We start from the raw sequence: 25,743 nt of genomic DNA, 5'->3' as shown, positions 1-25,743 counted from the left end.
TTGGAAATAACCTGATCATACTTAAATTCAGGCTTACAAATGGCTGGCTTGGAATTAAAAAATATTTAACAACTTGAAGTGGATTGTTGAGCAGAGTGAAGAGTTTGCCAAATATGGACAACTGACTCTGCTGACACAAGGCTCATGAGGACACAAGCATGCATTGCGAGGGATTATACGCCCAATTATGATACCATTTATTGCATTGCATGCCTCACACAAACAGCAAACAGGTGACATTGTGAGATAGTCTCTGACAGCAGATTGGAGGGTTGTAGTTGGCTCTGATTGGTTCTGCTCTCAGTCATGCATTGCCGTCGCAAATAGAAAAGCCATCGGGTTGTGGTGTTGAACATTGATTGGTTATACAGTGGGATTTTCAAATAAGTGTATGTCAGTGATACAGCATCTGGGTGCATGTGTTTAGCTGATGGTATGTTCTGGCACTCCACACTGTCTGACGATGCGACCGCATACAGCACCACGGACTTTGAGATAATCAAATTATTCACAGAAGACCCCTTCATGAGCCAACACCTGACACACAGACACTCATAGTGAACAAGGGTCATGGTTAATAAGACAGTGCTGTTGACTCATTGAAAATGGAAGAAGAGAGTCTCTGTTGGTGTCATTCAAACATGTTTTTCAGCAGAGGAGGAACAGTGGCCAAATGGCAAAATTTCTGATCCAGGCACCGCCCTAACAGCATGCTATGTGAATTAAGGGAAGATATGATGGATGAGATAAGGCTAATATTTTGGCCAGGACAGTTTATTGTTCCATTTCTGCTTGGAAAGTTTTCTTAACAGTTTGTTGAATTGATGTTTGATCACCTGCATATAAAAATCATTTTGTTGTTGTAAACTTATCATGAGCCTTTTCTATCTACTTAAGAGCGGTTCCCTCTTCCACAGAGGCGGCCATCTTGCTCTGCCATGTTTTTACAGCAGTAAAAGAACAGACAAACTAGTCATTGCTATACAAGTGGGTGGCCATCAAAAATGCACCAGGTAGGGTGCAGATTTTGCCAAATGGTTTGAGTCGTGTGCCCAAATAGCGGCGGTCCGGTTCAATTCGAGCCTGCAGCCCCTTTCCTGCATGTCCCTACTCTCTATCCCTGTTTCCTGTCCTCTCTAATGAAGTAAACTTAAAAAAAATGTAAATGCACCAGTTAGAAGACAAAGAAAGAAGAAGAAGATAGTGGTTGTCATTGTTGTGCGTGTGCACAATTATTATATATAAATTGACATTTTTAATGCTTCAACTTGGAGAAGACCATACTTATCATGCATCACAGGAGCTTCTTGTCCTCAAAGGCCACGACTGCATGACCAACGGGAGGGGTGAGCAAGGGAGCATTTCAATAGAAATCTGATTGCTAGATACCGCAGTCGCAATAAATATTCCCACAAACTGTGCTTAAAAGTTACAGAATGTTATATTTGTATTTTATTTGTGTTTTTGAGTTTCCACGTGTCTCTATCTCTCAATTTGTCTTAGGTCAAACAAATTAAGCACAAGCCAGATTTGGGTTTTGTTTTCCCATCATTGCACTGACTGAGAACATTCTGATTTTAAGTGAATAAAGCCAAACTGATGTCCCACTATTCTCTTTTCACCCTGGGTGTTTATGTAAGTGTGCAAGGCTTTATGTATACATGTACAGTATGTGCCTTCGCTAAGCATGTGTAACCACATTTTTTTAACTTCTCATCCTTTCCCTCTGAGAAGAAATCATCCGTGTCTGGTTTTTACAGCATCCTGAGAAGGACCAAGTGAAGAGGACAGCAGGCATCAGGGGAGCTGTTATTATCATCATGTTCAGCAGATGGGAGAAGGTGGACAGGGAATTGCTGTGGGTTTACTTTCTCATCAACTCATCTCAACCTTACCCCTGAACGGTCCACATAATTATAAGAATGGAAACTTTAACCCAACAGAGACTGAATAACCTGAGTCTTTAGCGGGATGAAAACCAGGCAAAGAAGATCTTTTCTTTTCTATGAAACGGAGAGAAGTGCCCAAGAGATGTAAAAAAAACTATTGCTCTTCAAATCCAATTAAATCATGCAACTACCTCCCTTCTATCAGTGAACAACAACACAAAATATTTCATATCCTCCTGAAAATGACCTCATTCAGACTCAGCTGAGGATTCCAGACTTTACTAAAACACATCACACCTTGCTCTGAAGACTTGCTCCACCAAATGAAGGTTTGGCAGCACTGAAAAGACACAAATGTGATTTTTCCAAGACATAAATCTATAATGAATTGAATAAAAGGAAGATTTATTCATAATGTTGTAAATTTGTTCTTGCAAATAGCTAACAGATCACCAAATGGCCTTTGTAGTTCAGCCAGAGAATACAAAATATTGACTATATTATATTACAAAGAAAGTAGAATGTTTTTGTTGATGGGGTTCACAGTCTGTTCATTATTATACTTTATATTTCATCATTGTAATGTTTTCACAGCTTTCTTGAGTGCTGCACACTAAAAAAAGACTGGTATATTGATATATGGATACTCAATGACTCATAAATCAACATTTTCAATGAGATCAGAAAATTGTCAACCTTATCGGGAACACAAAAAGAAGCAGTTGTTTCAGCTTCCCAGTGTAAGTGTAATTTTTCTTCTCGTTGACATAAAACCGTCTATTTTTAGAGCCGCTACATGATAAAGTGAAGCTTTAATAAGCTTTAACTGCCATGTCAGTGACACTAATCCAGACCTCCCCTGGCAGGACTTGACACTGAGAGTCTACATGTTTTCTCTGTTTAGTTTCTGACGAACACTTTGCAGTTCCACGATGAAGTCACCCGTCAGAACTTGGGAGCTTGTTTATTAACGAAGGTTTCTTTTTGAAGGATTGTTGCAGAACACAGCAGTAATTCTCTCAGTTGTGTGCTTAAGTGTTATTGTATGACTCAGAGCTTTGTCTGTAGTGGTAAATGAAACGGTGTTTACAAGAAGGCAGCTGCAACGGCACGAGGAGTTCACTTCCACTCAACCATCTTACAATGGAAAAAGACTGCCAGTAAGAATTTGTTGATTTGGTGTTCTAAATGTGGGCCATGTAGATTGATCAGATATGAAAGCATTGTGGTGTCGCAACTCTCATCATCCCGATAGGAATCTTACAAAGTATAGCTTTTTGTTATTGTGTTGATTAAGGGAGAAGATGACATGGCAAAAAGATGAGCAGAAAAGAAGCGTAAAGTCTGGTTTATACTTCTGCGTAGCCTATGCTTTAGAACTGCGTAGCCCCCATACCTACACAGAGGCACACGCAAGTAACCGATAAAATGTAGCTACACACTGAATCGATGCAGACCAGAAGCCCTGTGATTGGTCGGGCTCAACAGCATTGTGTTTCCTGCATTAACAGCACTTCTGGAATCGCCATCCATCGGCTGTACATCGACCGTGCATTTCATCTCCTCGGACTTCTCCTCACTATTCTTCCATGTAACCATTGCTGTATGATACACAGCAACATGTATCAGCTGTAAATCAACATAATACATTGGGAATCCCTGTGAAAAAGCTGCACGACAAGGACTCATAATTTAACATAGAGTACAGTCTAGACCTGCTATGTTTGTACAAGCGTCTTGAGATAACGTTGTTGTGATTTGGTGCTATACAATTAAAGATTGATTGATTGATTGATTGATTGTTCAAAGCACAAGTATGTAGTGCTCACGTCCACATCGGCTACTGCTGCGTAGGGTCAACCCAGAAGTGTAAACCAGGCTTTAGAGATATCAACCTAGTTTAAACTGTATTATTGTTCTTAATTCTTGGACATTTTGTTACCTTTTACTATATTCTTACTAATTGCAACCAAGAGTAACTTACTTACAGTATGCTTATAGTTTCTTCATTTACTTCCCCTACAGCCCTCACAAGGCATGGACATTTCTGTACATTAAACACAGAGCCACTTGCCCTTTCTTGTAAAACTGATGACCTACAAGGCAGGTCAAATAAAGAGAAACAAACAATGAATCTTTATGCAGCAGAAAATGTATGTCTTAAACATACTGTGGGATGCAGAGCACATTCTGCTGTCCGCTGCTCTGAATTAAGAGTGAGGCAAAGACAACAGAGGCAACAGGATGAGATTACGCAGCACATAGGAGACAAATCACACAGAAGCCTTCGGTATGTTTTGTCTAGGACCAACACATCCTGCTTCAAGGCAGAAAAAAAGGCCTTTTCCCACAATTCACACTCCAACTTACTTTAACACAGAACTTCATCAGTCTGCTACTGTGCTGCAGCCAGTCCATGTATAAAAAAGTAATCCCTCTATGTATCACACACTGATGTGACCTGAGGACCTGCAAAGTGGGAAACAGATCTCTGCTGGATGCTTACATTAAACTGTCAGACTGCACACACAGCTGAGACTGAAAGTAAAGCAGGCTCTATAAATGTATAAGGAAGCTCAAAAACAATCAGACTTTACATCAGCACAATACCACAGAATGCTGGAAGTAATCCCATAATCACAAGAAAATTAGTTTTTCTAAGTCAAGAGAGATAAATGAAATAAAGTATCAGCTCAATTAAACATTTATATTGAGAGAATCTGTGTTGCTATCTCAAGGTCATAAAACAACTAATTTGTGCTCTCTAAGGAACAACCAGAAAAAATACGTGGTTATCTCTGTGATAAGAACATATACATAGTTAAAATGCAATGGTGGAATGATTCAATATGATGAATGATTAAGTTATATTACACAGACCTTATATACACTTCTTGAGCAGAATATCATACTAGCTTATTTAACAGGAGAAGAAATGGTAGCCTGAAATGATGTATCCGGGTCTTACACTTGTGTTAGGCAGAAACTGAGCGTGGACTCTTCACTGAATGATACAGCCTCACAGAAAAGGCCAATCAACAGAGTCATTGTTCTCTTCCTGGTACTGTTAAAATGTCAAACTCACCATAACAGAGATATCAGACTACATACACAGAGTGGGGTTGCTGCTGGATAGAGACAGAATGAGTTAAGGTTAGGCTGTCAGCTAGCAAGCTGACTGGCTAGCTAGCTAGCGAGATGAATGGACGGAGGGATGGATACATGGACGGATGGATGGATACATGGACGGACGGACAGACAGACAGACAGACAGACAGACAGACAGACAGACAGACAGACAGACAGACAGACAGACAGATAGATAGATAGATAGATAGATAGATAGATAGATAGATAGACAGATAGATAGATTGAAAGATTGATTGATTGATAGATTCATAGATAGATAGATATTTTGCTTACCCAAAACTATCACCACGGTCTTCAGCAGAGACATCATGGTGTCTCGGTTGCGACGTGGTCCAGAGCCTATGCCGCGACATCCTCATGGTCCTTTGACGCACATAGACAAAGATGTGGGCATATAGCGTCACCATTACAACAAATGTCACCAGATTAAACACTGCCCAGAAGATCAGGTAGGAGTTGCTGTAAAGCGGTGCCATGTGGAGCAAGACTCAATGCTACAGATACAGTTCCAGCCCACACTGGGAATGGCCCCCATAACTATGGACATTGTCCAGATTATTACGATCACCACGACCACACGTCGGTTGCTCATGCGAGTGTGAAGCTGCATGCGAAACACAGTAATGTGCCGCTCTATGGCAATGGCCAGCAGGTTGGCAACTGACGCCGTGAGGCTGGTGCTCGATCAAGCCCTGGCGCAGCAACCACGTCGAAACCGTCAGACGCCTTGTGTTCGGCCCGGTGTTGAACATCAAGTAGAAGTATGCAAGTCCAGCAAGAAGTCAGCAGCTGCCAGGTTGGCCATCAGGTAGTAGATGGGGAAGTGGAATCTCCTGTTGACGTAGATGGCGATCATCACGAGCGGTTGGCGAGCATGATGAAGATGCACACAGTGATTCCCAGACCCATCACCAGCCTGCTGACAGTGTTCCAGTCAGAAGCAAGGTACTTGCCACTGCGGTTGTAGAAAAAGGCGATGGTCTCATTGTAGTAGCACTGTTCCTCACCCATGATGGTGGTGCTTTCTAGAAAGAGGAAATATGGCAAATGTTAAAACAATCAGAGTTGTACATGAAGGTTATAAACTTTTTATTGGACACGGTGATGTTTTCAAGGGAGCAGTGTTCCCTCTGTACTCATTTGGTAAATGAATCAGATTTGCTTAATATCATGTGTATGAAAGGATGGTTTATTTTTCCCATGCACCGTTCTGCATCACTGCTTATTTTCTCAAAACAATCCTCAGATAAAATTCCACTGAAAAACAAGATTGCATCAGGAGATCACATCTGGTTTGTCACCTCCAGATGGCAGCTGAACAGTACGGCACTGTATGAGTCAAAGTTCTGCGGGTTTAAGATCCCAGAAGTTTAGAGTTTCCCTAGGATCACAGTAGCTTGGCATACAGGAATACTTAACCTGACTACTTTAGAGTGTAATATTGAAACCTAAAACCCCAAAGAGTCAAGCTGTCTGTGATGGGCAGAGTTTTCCAAGGAGTCTCATGGAAACAGTTAGCATTGTGTGGTGTGAGCAATGGTATGGTTGTTGTGTTTAAGTGTGAGAGTCTGGATGTTTTTTTTTTCATTTCATGGTCACTTCAAAAACACAACACATCTGGTTTGATACTTGTATTATGTATCACAGATAACCTTAAGGAATCAATTGAAAACCATCTCACCATCACATTGATGAACCTGAGTTTTACATGGGTTTAGTGGAAGCCAAATCAAAATCTGTCTATTCTCAATGGAATCGCCTGCTATGAGCACATGTCCTACTTTTAAGCATTAGACAAGAATTAGTTAATCTATACTTTCCAGGTCATGTATCCCTCCTTTAGAACCTCTAACACAAAGCAGTGCTCTGGAAACATGTGGACTTAAGCTGGTTCCTGAAACATGAAAAATCCCCTTTGGATTTAGACTCACATGATTTGTCGTCATTCCTTGTGTGTCTTTGGGAATCTTTGTGTTGTGCCTGGATTATTACATGTACCGAAAACATCTGTTGCTGACCTAGAAACAGGAGCTTTGTGAGTGTAAATGATCTAAACACAGTTGTGGAAACAAAACTTGTATTGTCTACGAGTCAAAGTTCATAGTACTCATGAGTGGTGTGTATGGGGCCACATGCCTGCCTGCTATCAGTGTTTGTGTGTTACCTATGAACAATTGGTGTGATATGAAGCTGACAAATGCTTATTTTCCATCTTGTTGTGTTTACAAGTACTTCTGCTTTAAAAACTAAAGCCAACAACAGCAACAAAAACCCCTGAAATCAGGACCTCAGAGCAGATCCGCAGGGGAGGATACCACAAAGTAACCTCAACATACCCAAGCTCTCTTAAAGTAAGCTGTCTCAATGAAGCACGAAGCTAGCTATGAACTTTCTCTGTTGACTGAGTCTTTTTGCTTTAGGCTCTGTGCACACATGAAAAGTGGCGTTTGGTGCATCATTTGCAACTTCTTCTGTACAGAAGGAACGATCACAGCTGTCTGCTTCATCTGATCAGTATTACCCCCAGGGCACATCATTTTGCATTCATTCATAAATGACCAATCTTTATAACTGATAACTTCAAACTGTAACTCTGAACACAACCTGGTACTGACCAGGTTTTTGAGCTTAGAGCAAGTCAGCCATGATTAGCGTGCCAGGCTAAAGAGCGCCAGCTTTGGGGCACTAAGAAATCTCTCTTTTGGCTCAACAGACCTGACTTACCCTCTAATCCTTACCCTTTAGTTCTCGTGGTACACCCCTGAGAACTAGACTAGAGTGGAGTGTGTGTGCAGAAAACTGAGAAAGAGAGTAAGAAGAGGTAAAACTTGCAGAATCATGAAGGGGACCAAAGGAAAGAACACTAGAAGTTCTCTTGGCTTGTGTTTTCCTTGAAATCCCTCTCCTTTGATTTACCTTCTAATAAGACTGTTCAAATCCTCTCAGCCGGTTTTTCTCTCTGCAGTGACCACAGCAAACATCTGCACTCTGCCAAAACTGAACTGCAAACATGAAGGATTTTTTTTCCCTCTCCTGGACTTATTTGCAAAGTTGGAAAATCCATCACGACCTTCACCTCTGAAACATTCACATGAAAATAAGACTCACTCGTGGGAATGAGGCAATGCTGAAAAGTAAGAAAGCGGAAGTTTGTCACATATATTTTTCAACTTTTGCTCCTCAACCATTACGGGGCACTAAATTTCATTGGAAAAATACTGTTTTGACAGCCTTGAACTACAAGCTAGTTACATAATGCAAAGGCTATATGTAACAGTAGCTAGAAGACATAATTTATATCCTGGCTGCTGCTTTTGTTCCATAGAACTCCATGTTATGAGTTCTAAATTTAGCCCATTTTTATATCCAAGTCTACGCCAAAAGAAACTATGCACATCAACTATACAGCAGAAGCTGGCAGTGTTCAACATCTTTATATGTCCTAGCCTAAATGGGGGTGTGTATTAGGCATGACAGGGCATAACAGTAAGAGGGAAGTCCCAATCAATTAAATAAACGCTGTGCAGGACGATGTTTATACTTCTAATTCCTGAGGTGGGCCGATAAGGGTCTCCATTGACGGGCATGTTTCATGTTTGCTTGGAGTGGCTGTTAAATGTTATTTCATGCTCTAAAATAGCAGTCGAACCTTCTATAGCTGTACTGAATTATTGCTGATACTGTACTGCTCGAGACAAGCCGGATGCATCTGCTTTGTTTCTGCATGTTTATTCCAGAAGACAAATGCCAAAAATAAACACTGGCCAACAGCTGGTATGACATGGTCCCACATTTTCATCACGCTTGCTTCCACACTCCAAAACTAAAATATTTCTAATCTATGTCTCAATCAAGATCTTTCGAAAAAGTCTCCTTTTAACATTTTTAAGATACAAGTCATAGACACTGTTATAGAAGGAAACTTTCAGTTACAAGACGATACAAAAGAAAAAGGCTATTAGTCATGATCATGTGTGATGAAAGGTCAGATATTGGGAGAACTTAGTGTTCTGGAAACAGACCACATTATTTGTGACCAGAAAGCATCCATTTCCTGTTTGTGATGGGTTTTATAATTCCCCCCTCGGTGTCTGTAGATATTTAATTATTTCTAAAAGGACATTATCAAACCTCCATGTAATCTGAGGTCTTTAATCGTTACTGCCGTTCCGTCCAGAAAGGCAATTGCTCTGCCAGGAAGAGGCAGTGAAAGGAGCAGCTGAGTGACATCAGCAGCACTAATGTAAGATAATTCTATACGCAAAGAAGCCTCGACAACAACCACCACCGCAGATGAAAGCCCATTTATTGTGTTTGTCATCTGCGGCTCATGGTCATTAAACGTCTGGAGGGGAGCAGTCACCGGGGCATTAGATGCCTGAGGCCTTTCGTCAGTACTAGAAAGTGGAGGAAGTGTCAGTGGCCTCTCAGTACACATTCCAACACTTTCATCAGACCTTTGGAGCCTGCAGAGAGAGATCCTGTCATTGTGTGTGTGTGAGTGTGTGAGTGTGCCTGTGTTGGTGGGTCCGTCTTGTAAGAAGGAAAATGAGCTAGAAAGAGGACCCAGAAAGAGGGGATTTTAGCATTTACTGTTGCACCTGGGTGTGTATGAGTATGCTGGAAAAGAGAAAGTTTGAATGACTCAGTTGTTGAAGCATTTTAACGTGAGTGTGTGCTCAATGTGTTGCACCCTGGGTGTCAGAGACAGAGGACAAAACGCTGGCTGTGCTCGAGTGTGTGTCGACACACTCCCTTCATGCTTGTTAGCAACGTGTGATAAAGTGTGGCTGCGTAGAGAGAAAGAAGAAAGTGTGTTTTGTGTGTGGGTCTGTGTGTGTAAGTGTCTAACAGGCTATGAAAGGACCACCCTGGAATCCTTCCTTGTGAGGTAATAACTGGAGGATCAGCACCATGGCTGCAACAATATATCTCTAATATACTTGTATGTCTGTGGTAGATTATTTAGACACACTCATTCATTCATTCTGTTATAGTGGTCTTCTCTTTCAGTAACGATAGCACAGATTTCCCTTTTGTTTCCAAATGAGTAGAACAAAAACTTTCCTATAAATATTCAATCAAAACTCTGGTTACTCTAGGGATGGGATTTCTCACAGCTCCTGAGTTTTTAAGGTTACTATGAGCACAGAAGACCAAAAGTTCTGTATGCAGCATTTGGTGTCAACAAAGTATGTGAGACCTAAATAATGGCAAATCAAAAGTGTATTGGATGTAGAGTTAATAGAAGTGCAAGCATAAGTTTTATTTACATTTTCTGCAATCTCCTGAAAAGGTCTTGAGTTATTGAATTCTAACTCTACATGTGGCACTGTGGAGAGCTGGAGGGTCCAAAATTGAAATCTTTCATGGCAATAACAATAGCAATTGTATAAAGTACATTTCATTACAGGTTAAGCTCAATATGCTCTATATTGAGAATAAAAACATAGAAAAACAATAAATAACAGCTGCTTTACTTTTCTGAAATCAAAGTAATTTTTGTACATTGTCATGTTTTGGTGATAGTTTGGCCAGGTGCAATTTTCAAATGTGATCCAATCCTTCTTCATATAGCATTACAATTTAATCTACAGAGGTTGAGTTTCAGAAATAGCTACCGTTACAATCTGGCTAATTAATTGGCTGCAAAAGGTGCAATGCCATTTCTTTCAAATGTAATTTGTAACAAGTAATGCGTTTCTGTGTCCCCACTACTATTTGCAGTAATAGTAATGCATCTAGTTATTTTTTCAAATTCAATAACGCTGGTTACAGTTACATACATTTCAAAGGTCTTGTTACTTGTTACTTATGTCAAATAGCCAAAAACTGCACAAGATGAATCATCTGAGTCAGTGAGCAGGGCTACGCCTACATCAGATCACTAACAAAATATCTTGTTTTTCTATTCTTTTAAAGGGATACTGCACCGTTTATTTGTGACACTGATGATGGCAGGTCAATCAAAAGTATTTTGTCTTCTTCTCTGTTACAAAAGACATCTACTCAATCAGTAATGACCCTCCAGTAATAAATCAACGGCAGTGAATCTTCGCCTTAAGTCTATCTTTAGGTTCTGTAATCATTGGTCTCATCTACTGAGACAGACTGGCTGGGTTCTGTCAGATTAATGCCGAACAGAAGTGAATAAACTGCTGCACCTTGACCTAAGTCTGCTCTCTACTTTCTCCACAATCCATCATCCAACCTTCTTGTTGCTTTTCTTAATATGGTCCTGAGAGGAATAGAGCTTTAATGAGAACGGCACTGAAAATCGTCTCCGACATGTTATTTCTGCGCAGAGACAGAGTTTAGTCTGCATTCAAGAAAATGTAGTGGTTAGTTGGACGGATGCCTGGCCGTTCACTGACGTGGGAGTCCATACTGGATTTATTCCAAAGGGAGTTCATTAACAAGACAAGGACTTAAAGGATGAACTTGAACGTATTGTGCAATGTTTTCAAGAAAAGCGCTCTTTTCCTTCCTTTTTAATTTAATGAGACTTGGGCCTACAAATCACTTGTGCATAAAATCTAGATATGAGCCATTTAAGTTCATGACCAAATAAGACATTTAGTTGCTTCCAATGATTTATAAACGCTAAATGGTTACCCCCACATATTTGTCTGACATTTTTAGGCACTACATTCCATCTTGCTTAAGACTTTTAAAGTTTGATGTCTGACAAGCACAGAAGCATCCTATCTGCCTTCCTTCCTCCCTCTTGCTATAGCTCCTCTTTCTCTATTTTCTTCTCATGGCCCCCTATTCTGTCTTTGTGGTCAAGCCTCTCTGTGCTAGACCATCAACCATCCTGAGACCTCTTGTGCTCCTAGCTGTCGCTGCTTCATTCCCCCTGTCTTTGTGGATGGTATGGTTAAGCTTTGACTCTTGTGTGTTTGTGTAGTCGGTTCACTTTCTAGGTCTCCATTGTCATGAGGAGGTCAGGTCTGTTTGGCAGCACTTGCCAGTTGCTTGACATCTACAAATCCATCCCCTGCTTCATGACACTGCAGAATTACAATCTTTAATCGAGAAACGACTTAATGTAATGGCTCAAAACTCATAGAAATATGACAGTTTGAGGCTGGTTTGGGTGTTAAAGTTACTTCCCCATTTAATATCCAACAAATGGCACCTGCAGTTCATCAGCATTGCATCAAATGGGAATTGTTAGCTCTGCGGTCTCAAGCTTTGGAAGAAAATCTCATTTTCACAAAAAGTCACAGAGCATGAAAGAGTGATTGCAATTATGCACAAACTCTTCCAAATAATGATTCCAATGCAAACATCTGGGACATCATGATGATTTTAAAAGATGCAAACCTCTTTTTATTTCATGACATAAATCACCCAAGTACTAGTCTGCAGCTGTGCAGCTTGCAGCTTGACTTTTTTTTTTATCAAGCTTTGAAGTGAATGTGTTCTGATTCATAGAGGTAACATCTGAAAGCGATAGAGCATTTCTGCAATTACAGATTTCTTGTAGACTCTGTTTTCAGCTCAGTCTTGAACAGGGTATTTCTTGTTAAAGCTGATGACTCAGGTGTGAAGGCTGCATTCACACCACAGCCCCTCAGACAATTCTATATAGCCTGGGTGGGTGGAGGGTTTATTTTAACAAAGTAAATGATTTTTGGGGGTTGGGCTTGCAGCATCAGCCTTTCTGACTGAGCAATGAGAAATATTTGATTTGGGTAAAATTTCAGTGATGCTGTAGTCAGTAGCGGAGCCAGACTGTTTGACTGGGCTGGCCAAACACGGGAACTGACTTCTGTAAGGGTTGCCAGGCATAGTAAACATTATGGGCTTACCCCTAACCAAGGAGCACCAATAACCACATCTTCTTTAACTTCCTGTATAAATTAATCTTAAAATGTTATATTGTTGTAGATTTTTAATGTTATAAGGAGACTCAACTGTGTCAGCATTTCAATCTGCTGAACTCTTTAAGGACTCAACATGAAGATAGTCCAAAGTCACCCAAATAACTGATTCAAATAAAAGTAACGCCTCTGACAAGGCAAACAACCAATCATGGTTAAGAATTTCAGGGTGGACACTGGGGTGGCCAATCGGATTTCAAGGGTGGACCACCCCCTGGCCCTGCCACTGGTTGTAGTATAGCATGACTAAATATGCCTCCATGTAGCTACAGAATGATGATACAACTGGTATACAGTAAGACAGACATCATCAGACTCATATTCCTAAATTCTACAGGTATTTTAACCCAAGTGTAACTGTCAACAGCATTGATCTAAAGAGTCTTTTTTGTTCCTGGGACCAAAACCCAAATTATCATGATCCGTCGGTTTGCACTGACCTGTTAGCATGAAACCTTCAGTCTGTCAGAGTTGCTGTACTCCTGTCCGGCATATTTATTTCTCAGGTATTGGTGAGAACCCCAGACACCATGCATATGTAACTGTCTGAACATTCTTCACACAACAAACTTTACTGAAAGACTGAAAGTTCTAGGACAAGATCCAGTCCCTCAGGATCAGAACGACTTATTTCGTACAAGAAGTTGGGGCCATGGTTAATATAGATCTAATTAACTCAGCATTTCTTAGTAAACTGTGATGATTTATGAGCTATGTTCTTTGGCAGATAGCATTTGAAGATTTCACCTTACACTACTCCCTTTCCTCTCTTCTCCACTCTTCTCTTTTCTATTATCTTCCTTCAGCTCATCTTCTGACATGCCTCTCTTCTTCAGCTTTCCCCTCCTGTCCTATCCTCCTCCTCTTCACTTCACTCCTCCTCCTCCCACTGCCCTACCTCCCTTCTCTACTCTTTGCCAACTCCCCACACAATGTGCCCATTGTTTCCACACTCCCAACCCAGAAAGCAGAGACACAGGGCTTCTGCGACCCAGAGTCCACACTTACACTAACACACATAGGCTTTCATTCTCTAACTTTCTCTTTAACATTATGGGTGGGTGAACATTGCCACACACACACCCTCACAGTCGCACATTCTCTGACACAGTTGCTGCAGAGCGGTACAGCTCAGGACAAGAGTTGGATTGAGAGTTGGTGTTGAGTCATGTGTGACAGCAGCCGTGAGTGGCTGATTCATGGCTCGTCAGTGGATGATACCCCTCCAACCACTTAAGCACTTCCATTTCAGCACTCCAAGCCCAAAAGTGACACATGTTTAGTCATTGCATGTGACAGCTAATAATAGAACTGAGTACAGTAGAAGTGAGTAAGATGAACCCTACAATTTAGACTATATTCATACAGAACTTAACAGCAAATTTTGTGTTTCTAAAAAACAAAAAATGACTGACTTTTTCAGAATTTGATGGATTTTTTTTTTGTAGAATTGACAAATTAGGTCTAACTTATCTTTCATATAACAGAGCCAGATTTAGGAATCAAATTTTTTGTTTTAGAAAATATAATTAAAACTTCACTCTATTGCATTTTTTCAAAAGCTCAAGACCGTATTTGATGTAACTCACTTGGAACAGAATAAAGCCACATGAAAGGAACCTCAGTTTAATAAAACAGAACGAAATAAAATAAGGGTTTACTTCAAAAGAAGCAGTAGAATGAATTGGATATATTGTCCAGTCTGATAAAGCATAGTACAGAATGAAGACTGGATCATTTTTGATTCTTTGAGATGAAAAAAAAGTTGACAGGACTCAAGCAAAATACAACAAAATGAGGTCAATTGAGGACAGCAGGGAAAGTCAATTCAAAGTACTCTATAATAACTGAGTTTTATCAATCTAGCAGACACGCTGACTCAGCTCAACATCCAGAGTACAACTGAATAGAACAAAACAAAAAAAATTATGAAATTGGGGAAAGCTGTCAAAAATATGAGCGACGAAAAGACAAATAAATACTCAACAACTATCGACATCACCAGAGAATCAAGTAACAACATGTGATCTCACCAGCAACAGCAGCACATCTTGAACTCACAGTTTGGAAGCACTCTGACAAGATAATGTTTTATTCCCTAATGAGAAGGAATTCACTTCCTTAATTAGCCGCAGCTCTGTGCAGACAGAATGATTGGGTTTCACAGCGGCTTCTGGTTTGTTCAAAGCCAATAAAAGCAACGTTTTATTTCTAATTAACAGCCAGAATAATAAATAACAATATAAAGCTCACTTAATTTGGCTATAAATTCTTCCATAGCTTGGGAAACTCCAGTGACAACTGAAATCCAACTCATGGGTTATTATCCACGGAGCAGTATAGAACTCCCCTTTCATTTTGCAAATGTCCATCTCATAAGCTTCTTTGCTTAAAGGTTCCTCTGAGATGATCTGTTCCACATGTTTCAGCAAAGTAGGTTTTCAGGCTAAATGGCAGGAAAGAACTAACAGGAAGGAATTCTTGACAAAGCCTTAAAAAATGTCATTATGAGAGCTTATAAGCATGTGCTTTTTGACGCAAATACCTGTGTTCATAAATTCAAATGTAAACAAAATGGCATTTCTACAGCTTTTTAAACTATCAGCAAAGAGTTATGTTTCACCAAAAGCATATAAGTTCATAATTTATTAAACTTACACAAAAATACAGTTAAAACACTGTATTAGGGCTTGAGTCCAAAACTAATGCATGGTCAGCAGGTTAAGAAGACATGATTTTTATGGTTCCTAATTCTTTTTGTGGAAAGTCTACACCTCAAGTCTTTGAAAAACTAGGTAATTGAAGTTAAAATAAAAAAACATGAGAGAAACCTGAAACCTGGATCTAGAAATCACAACATGTACAGCATCTGCTTGATATGTGAATACTTCTAAAGATTTTCCCTCGTTGGAAAAATGGCTTTCCCAACCAAGGCATGAAGCAAACCCAAAAGAAAAGGGAGAACTTGAAGACTTTCGGACACACATTGTCAATGCCTCAAAAACATCTGAAGTTGTATCACTGTTGTTTACATTCGAAGAGATTTCGTAATGATAAATATATTTTTTCCAAATTATGAACAATGCCTGGTTCCAGGGTTGGAACATCTACCATATGTGCCTCTGCAGTTTATTGTCGGGTGTGTCCATTCATCCTCTGATGAAATCGCACTATTGGAAAGACATTGTGCTGATTACATCACCGTAGTGCAGATGCAATATTGGATTGCATCAGTGTGGTCTGCAGGGATTTCAAGGGTTGACTTGAAAGCGTTCTTCAAATACATCACTGACTTCTCTGCTCAGAATCACTACGGCTTTCGACTCAAGAACAAAATCTGAAAACAGTCATGATTTGAAAGTCAATTTCAAAGACTTGAGCCTAATATAATAAAAATATATTAGAATAAATAAAAACATCAATGCAAAGGAATCATTGAAGAATGAAACTGCAGGGAAATTGTGCAACATGCTGTGGTCTGGAAGTATTTAGAAAGTGACACATTGTTATTAATGTAGTTACTCTCTATTTGGGTTAAACTGATTATTAGATTTGATGTTTTAGGTCTTCATATCTAGGTGACTTTCTACACTCCCAACATCTCTAAAATGAGACCAAACTAAGACGAACTAAACAAGCTTGATTTATTTTCCTATTAAATTTGTAAATTAGCAAATGCTTGACAAAGTGAAAAAAACAGATTGGACCACTTCACTTATTGAGAAATCTGTTGTTATAAATGTTATTTGAAGTAGAAGTCTTATGTATGCACACAGTGATCCATATGACAACTAGCTTAATCTTCTGGTTCTCATATAATTTATTCTTATATTCATATTATTAAGACTCAGCTGGTGCAGTTTGTTTGGTAAAGCAGTTAAGTTAATTTAAGGGATGCTAGTTAGATTTTTTAATCTGTTTAATAACCTGAATGCAAGTCATATCGTCTTGACTTGGCATGGCACTGCTTAAGTACACCAACCAGACCCCATGGAAAAACAGTGTATTCATTATGACTCTATAGTTGCAGTTTTGTAAGTCCCATGGTTTTACAGGGGGAATTCTGTACCAATAACAGCACAGACATGGGAAAACAAACTTCTGTATGTGTGTAAGGGAGATTTCTTAAACACATATCATATCCTAATTCTTGCACTTTCTGGTTCCTCTTTTTGTTAGATGTAAACTATTTTTCCTCTCACACGAGAGGAGTAAGACACGGGGGTTTCGGAGGTGTGGGGTGTAAAGTGGATGGCAGGGGAACAAGTCATGATCAAGGAAGCCACAAAACCCCGCCAGGGATTCAAAGTCAAGCTGATGTGGTCGAGGGCCTGCCCGCATGAACCTCTGCTATTGCATGATTGTGGGTTATGCTTGTGACATGGCACGGCTCACATGGTGTTAAACAGCTGATTAAACTTTTGGTCACTGTAACCAATATCTTCCAATTTAACTGGCATGGAAATATCTTTTTTTACGTCTACTTGCTTATAGGTTACAATTCTGAGGTGTCATGCCTTGATTTCTTCAGTTTAGTATATCTGATTAGTTTGAGTTTAGTCAACAAAGTGCTTGAAATTAACATAAAACATCTGGATTTGGCCAGTTTGAATCAAATTTTTCCGTATACAGAGTGCAATTGCAACTCCATTGCAGTTCAGCATCATGTCTGCACTAATTGCTGACATTGCTTGGGTTGAGTCTGCAGAGTGAATGGTGCTCGACAAGTATGCTGAGACCTTGAAAATAGATTAGCTTATGGCTACAAGTCATTAACAAGTGGTTATAGATCTGCATGCTTTCTCTCTCTCCGTCTCTGTTTAACATCTTTCTGAGCATCTTACTATTTTGTCAGTGTCAGTCACTATTTCTCTCAGTCATCTGGATGTGTTTAACACATTACAGGGCTGTGAAATGTAGTTTGTGCTGGGCTTTCAAAGATGACATGACTTATTGTGGTTTAAACAACAACTCTGCACAGGTCATTGTTTGATGAAAGGATTCGGCACCATAGTGACAGGAAGTTATGTGAAGCCCCACTGGAACATTTGATGAACATTTTTAAATTGGCACCTCAGTTGTGATCCTCAAACTACAATTCTCTTGGCCATTGTGCACACAGCAACCACATCACGAGATAATAAAAATATTTACTGTCCCAAAATACATTATCTGCATCTTTGCAGAGCACAGTTCAAGCTGACAGTGCAACTTCCTGACAAAACCACAGTTTATTTTTACACTTACCAAGATAAAAGGGTGCTAATATTTACAACGTCTCATGCATTGTCAGCGTCAGGGTTCAAAGAAAACAGCCAAAATATAAACTCAGGTGTTGTCTACCAGTTGTTCTCTACTAACTCACCAAAAGGCAATTTAGAGAGACCCTTTAACTTTTTTTGAAAAATTGTATTTCGGGGCATTTTTGCCTCTATTTGATAGGAAAGTTAAAGAGAGACAGGAAACGTGGGGAGCAGAGAGTGGGGGAAGCCATGCAGCAAAGGGCCGAGGTCGGGAATCAAACCTGCAATCGCCATGACGAGGATGACAGCCTCCACACATGGGCCGTGTGCCCAAACCCCTATGCCAATGGCTCTATGTGACCTTTTAACCAAACATGCATGTCTTTGGATTGTGGGAGGGAGCTGGAGTACCTGTAGGGAACCCACATATACGGGGGGAACATGCAAACTCTACATAGAAAGGCCCCAGTCAGCTCCTGAATCAAGAACTTTCTTGCTATGAGGCAGCAACTGCACCACCATGCAGCCCTGATGGTAACATTGCCTCCAATAAAAACAAATAAGACACTATCTAAAAAATTAAACATGCATTTTTTTTAAACTATCAAAAAGACTTGTGCGATGATTTTACACAATTTCTCTTTATGTCTATGCCGAGTGACTGTAATACACACACAGTGAAAACACTTACACATTTCTGTCATAACAGTCTTTGACCCCGCATTCATTTGGTAAATAAACAAAATGAAGGCGGAGTCAAAGACACATCCAGCCCAGAGAATCATATTTTAATACATAAGCCTTTCAGTGTCTCAGAACTATTACCAGCCTGCATCACAATGAGTACTATACTCCTGATGTCACTTTTTGGGCTAACTCCAAAACTGTTACATAAACCCAAAGATTAATATTGTGAGACCTCAAGCGAAATTGTAAAGTGATAAAAAAACTATTCTATTCGATCATTGATTAATGAAGCAATCAGTATTTTGCTTCCTGCTCCAATAGCAGTACTAAAGAAAATCTAAACATTACATAAAAACATCAAGCATGATGAGTCAGTTGATTTATGTCAGTTATTACTCTTTTTAGTCATTTGCTGACCAAGTGTAGCCTGCTGGCAGACTGACAATTGTGTGTAACCTCAACAAGTCCCATGTCACTGCAACTTGTGCAAGTGCGATCAGGACCAGAGCTGCAGGGGGAACTGCATAGTGATGCGTCATGCTTTCGAAATGTCCACTATCATCAACAATGTAATCATGATCAGCTGTTTTAGAAGAAGTCTTGTTCTGACCACAGATTCACTGAACAGCAAAACAACAAGAAATAGAGAGGGATGGTAACACTGAAAAGCTCCTTTTCTAAAATCTACAGGTGTTTGAATGTAAAACTAGTGATTAAAAAGAAAATACATTCCTCTTACTATTCCATATCTTTCTTCTTATAGCTGTTTGAACATGTGAAACTCTTGGCTAAATCATTCCCCCTTCACAATGATGGCTGTAGGGGAAATTTAAGTCCACAAAGCCACAAAGCTTGCAAAATGTGCCTCTGTTACCTGCATGAATGTGGAAACAATCTTGGTACTGGGAGTAAGAATGGGTGGAATGCAGGTCCTCAGATGAGGGGGAGGAGAAATCATGCTTTCAGTAATCACAACACAGATGTTCCAAGGACCCTTTCTCCTGAAGGGTGTCAGAGCTCATACAGGGAACATAAAACAGCCATCTCCGGGGGAGACGATAAGTCTTTGCAGTGGGAGTTTGCTTTGGTTTAAACAAGAGGGTCAGAAGTCAGAGGCATCAACTCATCCTTTCAGAATTTGTTTGGCTTTTCAACATCTCTCAACTTGTGGAGTAACTTTCTGATGACTGTTTTTTGTCAGTGCTGTCAAATGTATTGGGAAAAATAACCTACACTGCTCTCCTGGTTACTGAGGGAACCACTAAGCTCCTAGGAACTATCCTGTTCACATATTTGGATTTCTGCTGAGTCAAATCCTGGGGGAAACAGTGTGGTTTTCAACTCAAAAGTCTGAAGATGATGAAAAGAGCATGATCTTACAAATCAGCTGTGAATTATTATAAAACTAAGTCTATAAAATTACAAGCAAGTGAAGTAAAACTAGGAAGGACAGAGAGCTTTAAATGCCGGCTAAACTTTTCACTCTCACTTTGCCAACACACAGCTTTCTATCTTCTATCTCAGCCTGTGTCATCCATCTCCTTTTATCTACCTATATCTCAGCCTGTGTCATCCATCTCATCTTATCTACCTATATCTCACTCATCTTTTCCCCTTTGGGATCCCTGTAGTTGCGGTGATTTGCTGCAAACCATTCATTTAGATATCATGCCATGATAAGGCTCTCTTAGAAGGGATGTTGCAGGTCATATCTTTGAAGAGAAAGTCACATACACCTCAAATCCCACTCATCTGAAGTTTAAAGACTCCCAATCACCTTTAACTTCTTACAATCATATCATATTTTAGTCCTTTTAAATGGCTTTCAGTGATGCTGAATGGACTGTTTTTATATATGTAGTGCTCTAGTTCTTTGACCACTCAAAGCACTTTTACATTACACAGATGGCAGAGGCTGCTATGCAAAGCATCTATCAACAGCAACTAATCCCATTCACACACTGCTGACATGGCCACCAGTGGTGGTTTTGGGGTTCACTGTTTTGCCTAAGGACACTTGGGGATGAGGACAGCAAGACCTGGGAACGAAATCTCAAGCTTTCAATTGATAGACAACCGGTTCATTGAGCCACAGCTACACAGTTACATACTATAGTTACTTCAATTAAGTTTTACTCAAGTAGATGTAAATCTACCCATCCATAGAAATCATTTTTGAACTTTACTTTAAGTACTGAGTACTTATTTCCATCTGGTGGGTGGGGTTTAAAAAATAAGACAAGACCCACAAATTATATAAATACATATTCTCACAAACTAATTGTTGTAGTAAAACCAGCAGGAGATCATTTATGTATGATTTTGTTGACACGGCACCAAATATGGTGAATTTATTGAACATTTTTGTAGCATTTGAATCTGTATTGCACTTTTTTTTTTTTTGATCCCTCAGCCCTCAAGGGACATGTTCTGCATAAAACCCAATGTAAAAGTTATCCTGCTCACAGGACTGTTCATTCTGATGAAAATCAGGTTGTGTATCTTGCTGTTTACATTACTTTAGTTGGATGTTTGACTGATGAGCTATTAACCCTGGAAGGCTGAATCTAAGTATATAATAATTCCAACTTTCTTGAAGTGATCTGAGAAGGGGCATGCGTGTTCTTCTCTACGTTTACTGTTACTTCACCTGACTGTCAGGTGGTCGACGTTATCCAATCAGCTAGTTAATTGAAGTGTGTGTCTTTTTAACTTAACTATATTTTTTTGTCAGTAACTGATCCTATGGAAGATGTAAGTACAATAATTCAACAATAAGTTGCTTCAGTAAAATTAAAATGACTAATTTTAAGAACTTCTCAAAAGGTACAAGAACACATAAAGGTACTTGAATACAGTGACACAAGTAAATGTAGTTATTTTTCACCTTTGAGTAAAGGTCAGAACTCCAGGTGAGCTGCAGCCCTGTTTCTGAGGAATTTCACAACAAGTTATAATATTTCTTCATGTCCAAAGTGGAAAGGTTAAATATCTTGTTCAACAGCCCAAGGCGAAAAATACCCTGCTTTGAAGTGTCCACCTCCAAGTGTGAATGCTGAATGTGTCCCAGTTTTGTTTTACATCAACATAAAAAGATGAGATTCTGTCGAAGATAATGAGATCAAATAGATGCAAAGATCCCTTAAGTCAGACACATAAAAAACCTTTCAGAGAGTTATGATGGCTGACTTATGTGACTCATAGTGGAACATTTTAAGAAAGTGGAATCTATGATTACAACAGCTTGAATTCCACTGACCTAATCTACCTACAGGACTGTAAATGGTTGTCTCAGGCCCCTATAGCATCAAAGACCCCCTGGGGTTTGTAGCAGTGGGTGGCAAGTAAACAGTGTTTTTACTATCTCTCCGAAATTCTCACTCAACACACATATCCCCTAACTGACACACACACACACACACACACACACACACACACACACACACACACACACACACACACACACACACACACACACACACACACACACACACACACACCACGTGAGCCCCAGATCTGTCTTAATTAGAAAACATCAAAAGGGATCTCATGTAGGGAACATATGGCTATTTTTCCAGCTGACCTTTACCTTAACAGCCTTCAGGAAACGAAGGAAACTTGGTTTTATAAAATGTCTCAGTTGAGTATGAAAAGTGGCTGAAAAGGAAAATTCATATTATCACCAAAAGCGTGAAGAGAACAAATTGAGCAAAGGTCATTCAGTCCTTTTACTTCTATAAATACTTGTGTAAAAGCTGCAGAGGACAGAATGTCACGACATGGATTAAGGGGATAACAATCTTTGTTTTTTACATATTGTTGTCATTTGGTTAAAGTTTGTTCTCACGACTCTAGTCTGTTACAGATAAATCTACATACCAAGTGTACCAGAGACAGATGGAAACTAACCACGCTTTCTTTTTGTGTCACCTAAATGCCCCATTTGAAGTCTTGTGGGGAGTTTTAAATACTCAGTAAGTTCTTGAGAGATATGATTTGACGTGTGTCAATGGGGATTTCTAAAAAGGTTAGCATTGAGGTAATAAAAGGGACAAACTTCAATCACAAATACGAGCCTTTAAATTTAGTGATGATGCTTAAAGAAGAAGTTATTAAGCCTCAGATCAAAAATCAACCTGTGCACAACAATCAGGTTGTTAGTTTAGACTAAATTGTTGAACAAGGGAAAATTCGACCTGACATGCTCTACATGAAATGTTACGTTCTCCTCTGGGGACATAAATCAACCAAGTCTCCCAGTAGCCCTGCAGCTAGTGGAGTGGATATTCAGTTTTGAGCCTAAATGTGTGAAAGCTTCATTAATATTCTGTATATGGGAGAAAACTTTGCAGCAATGTACTGCATGTGCTGTTATATTAAGTTCTGTAGGTTAGATGCATGACTAACCAGGATGCTAGAACCTACTTTGCAGTTTTGAACACCTGTTTATGATTGTTGCACATCTGAGTCATACAATGTGAAAGATTGGTTAGCATTTTTTTCCCATTAAAAATGCGACTTGATGTTGCTTTTTTACGATCAATAACTTTATACTTCATTTTTTTAAAACTCTAACAGGGTCTGAAATGTGCTACAGCTAACTTGAACCTGTGGCTCTGCAAGTGTTAAACTGATGCTATGGACGCATGCATATGGTCTTAATCTGAAGTTCAGGGCAACAGATAAAGGTGTCACAACTGACAACTACGGAAGAGGGCGTGTTGACCATTTACATTGTCCTAGTTCTTCTCATCCCTACATGACTGAAAGCATAAGGCCACAGTGGAATTGCAGAAATTAAGTATCCCATGAGCAGGAATTTGTATTAATGTTTGATGTTGTCTGCACAAGAAAATTTGTCAGTCATCTAATATTTCTCTTAGAGGGGAGATTAGAAACTATCACAGGACCTCAGCTTAAATCTGACCAAAGTGAATCCCCATCCTGCAGATGGAATATAGAATAACTCTGTATCTCTGTCTGGAAATCAAACCATCCATCGACTAAATAACTATCACATCTTTGACAACGGTCCATGTCTTAGTTAAGCCAGCAAATTAATTTGTTGCTGAATTTAAAGGCCTGGGTCCAGAGCACAGCTCGGTGTGTTCACTCCTGCCGGTAGAATACACAGCATCGGAGAGCATACTTTGGGAAGACGCCAAACCCTCGAGAAACCTTTGACGACTATAAAAGTGTTCCTTGCCTGGTCATCATGTTGAAGTAGTTAGAAGGGCTGACAGGGACATTTTTCCTTTTAGTAGACAGCTTGATATGAATAGTTTGTTTTTCAACGCATATGGGGTCATATTGAGAAAGAGGCAGGAAGAGTATTAATGAAGAAAACAAAAATAAGTTCCAAGCATATTCACTGACTGCAGATCAGCGTGGAAAATCAACACAGATGTTCAAATTTTACTCCCAGACTCAACGCATGCTATTTTTTTCCCCTGCTAACTTCCTTCCACAAATATTGTTTGATAAAGAGCCCAGCTCTGGCGCAACAAGTCCCGCTTTCCAGCTGCGTCCCGGTCTCAGCCCATAAAGGCGCACAACCGAGTGTCTCCTATCAAAATAACGGTGCGCACAGCGGAGTCATCTGCTAATGCCATCAAAGACTTTATCTGAACCGAACGCTTTCTAGCCACGTCTACGTGGCAGGTACACTTTGATTATGTAAAGATGCCCACATCATGCGAGGATGCGCTAAAGTCAGCTGAAAACCCCACTATAAGGGTTCGATCAATACGCAGGATAAGATATTAAATACTTACAGCGTGTTCTGTTCCTGTGAAAGCAGTAGGTAGGTCGTTTAGCTTACTCCCTGACTGGTTCCTGGAGGTCCAACTCAACTTTGATTAAGGGTGTCTGAAATTCCTCCAACAGACAACTCCTTCAGACTCTTCCCGTGCAACTCTTGTGTCAAAGTCGAAGCAATGCACAGATCTCCAAATCCAATAGACAGCCAGGTAACCCTTTCATTTTATGTCCGTGCAAAAAAAACAACAAGTCTCCTTCGATTCTTTTTCCCTGTTTTGAAGTTGTATGTTGTTTTATTTCTTCCCTGCTGAAGTGGCCTTGATGCTCACACTGCGCCTCCGTGCCTCTCTGCGCTGGCGCGGCGGCTCCACCAAGCTCTCTCTCTCTCTCTCTCTCTCTCTCTCTCTCCCTCCCTCCCTCCCTCTCCCTCTCTCTCTCTCTCTCTCCCTCCCTCTCCCTCTTCTCTCTCTCCCCCTCTCTGACCGACCGACTGCCACACACACTCTGCAGGAGGGCAACGTTGTCTGCTCATGACGTTACTCACGCTCATACATACTGGGATACACACGCACTGCAAAAAAATGACAAGTTTAAACAACGAATATTAGTGAAACTTGTCCCTATTATCTTGCTTGTAGACACATTTGTTGTTTTTAAAACGTTGGGTAGAACATAGTACTGTGAATGACAAAACGAGAGAAACAATAAGCATTATCTTGAAAGTGCTGGATCTTTTATCTTTCATATTAAAGATCATTTAATCATCTAATTCACAAATTCATCCCTTTTGTGAAGAGAACCTGTCTTTCTGAAACATAAATGTTCTGTTATAAAGTGTAATTCTTGAAGTGTTCGCAGTCAAAAGATTTTTCCTTTCCCTCAGCACCTAATTGGAAACACATTTTTTTCAGAAACTTATTAAGAGGGGGACAGGAAGGGAGAGAGGGGTGGAGTGCAACAGAGAGAAAAGAGAGCGTGAGACTGACACAGAGGGACTCAAAGACATATTGTATTCTTTACCAATTAACCTTCCACATAATATATCAGAAATATGTCCTGTTGTCTAACATTGCTGGAGTTCACTTTAACCCTCTGAAATTAAGTTCTCAGCTTCAGAGAAACGGT

General features: G+C 39.9%; 1 protein-coding gene across 1 annotated transcript in view; it reads right to left on the bottom strand.

Annotated features, from left to right (window-relative positions):
- lpar1 (lysophosphatidic acid receptor 1) overlaps nt 1–24,961 on the bottom strand; it is a 41,147-nt gene extending 16,186 nt beyond the window's left edge. The window contains 7 exon segments of the mRNA XM_034710283.1: nt 5,313–5,379; nt 5,381–5,517; nt 5,520–5,718; nt 5,720–5,817; nt 5,820–5,903; nt 5,906–6,064; nt 24,633–24,961. Of these exon segments, the coding sequence (XP_034566174.1) occupies nt 5,313–5,379; nt 5,381–5,517; nt 5,520–5,718; nt 5,720–5,817; nt 5,820–5,903; nt 5,906–6,050 (730 nt within the window). The 5' untranslated portion in view covers nt 6,051–6,064; nt 24,633–24,961.
- Nucleotides 24,962–25,743: the final 782 nt, after the last annotated feature.

The sequence above is a fragment of the Notolabrus celidotus genome, chromosome 19 (assembly GCF_009762535.1).
Source record: "Notolabrus celidotus isolate fNotCel1 chromosome 19, fNotCel1.pri, whole genome shotgun sequence".
NCBI classification, from domain to species: Eukaryota; Metazoa; Chordata; class Actinopteri; order Labriformes; family Labridae; genus Notolabrus; species Notolabrus celidotus.
Note: the sequence above shows the minus strand (reverse complement) of the source record. Positions and strands in the feature narration are given on the sequence as shown.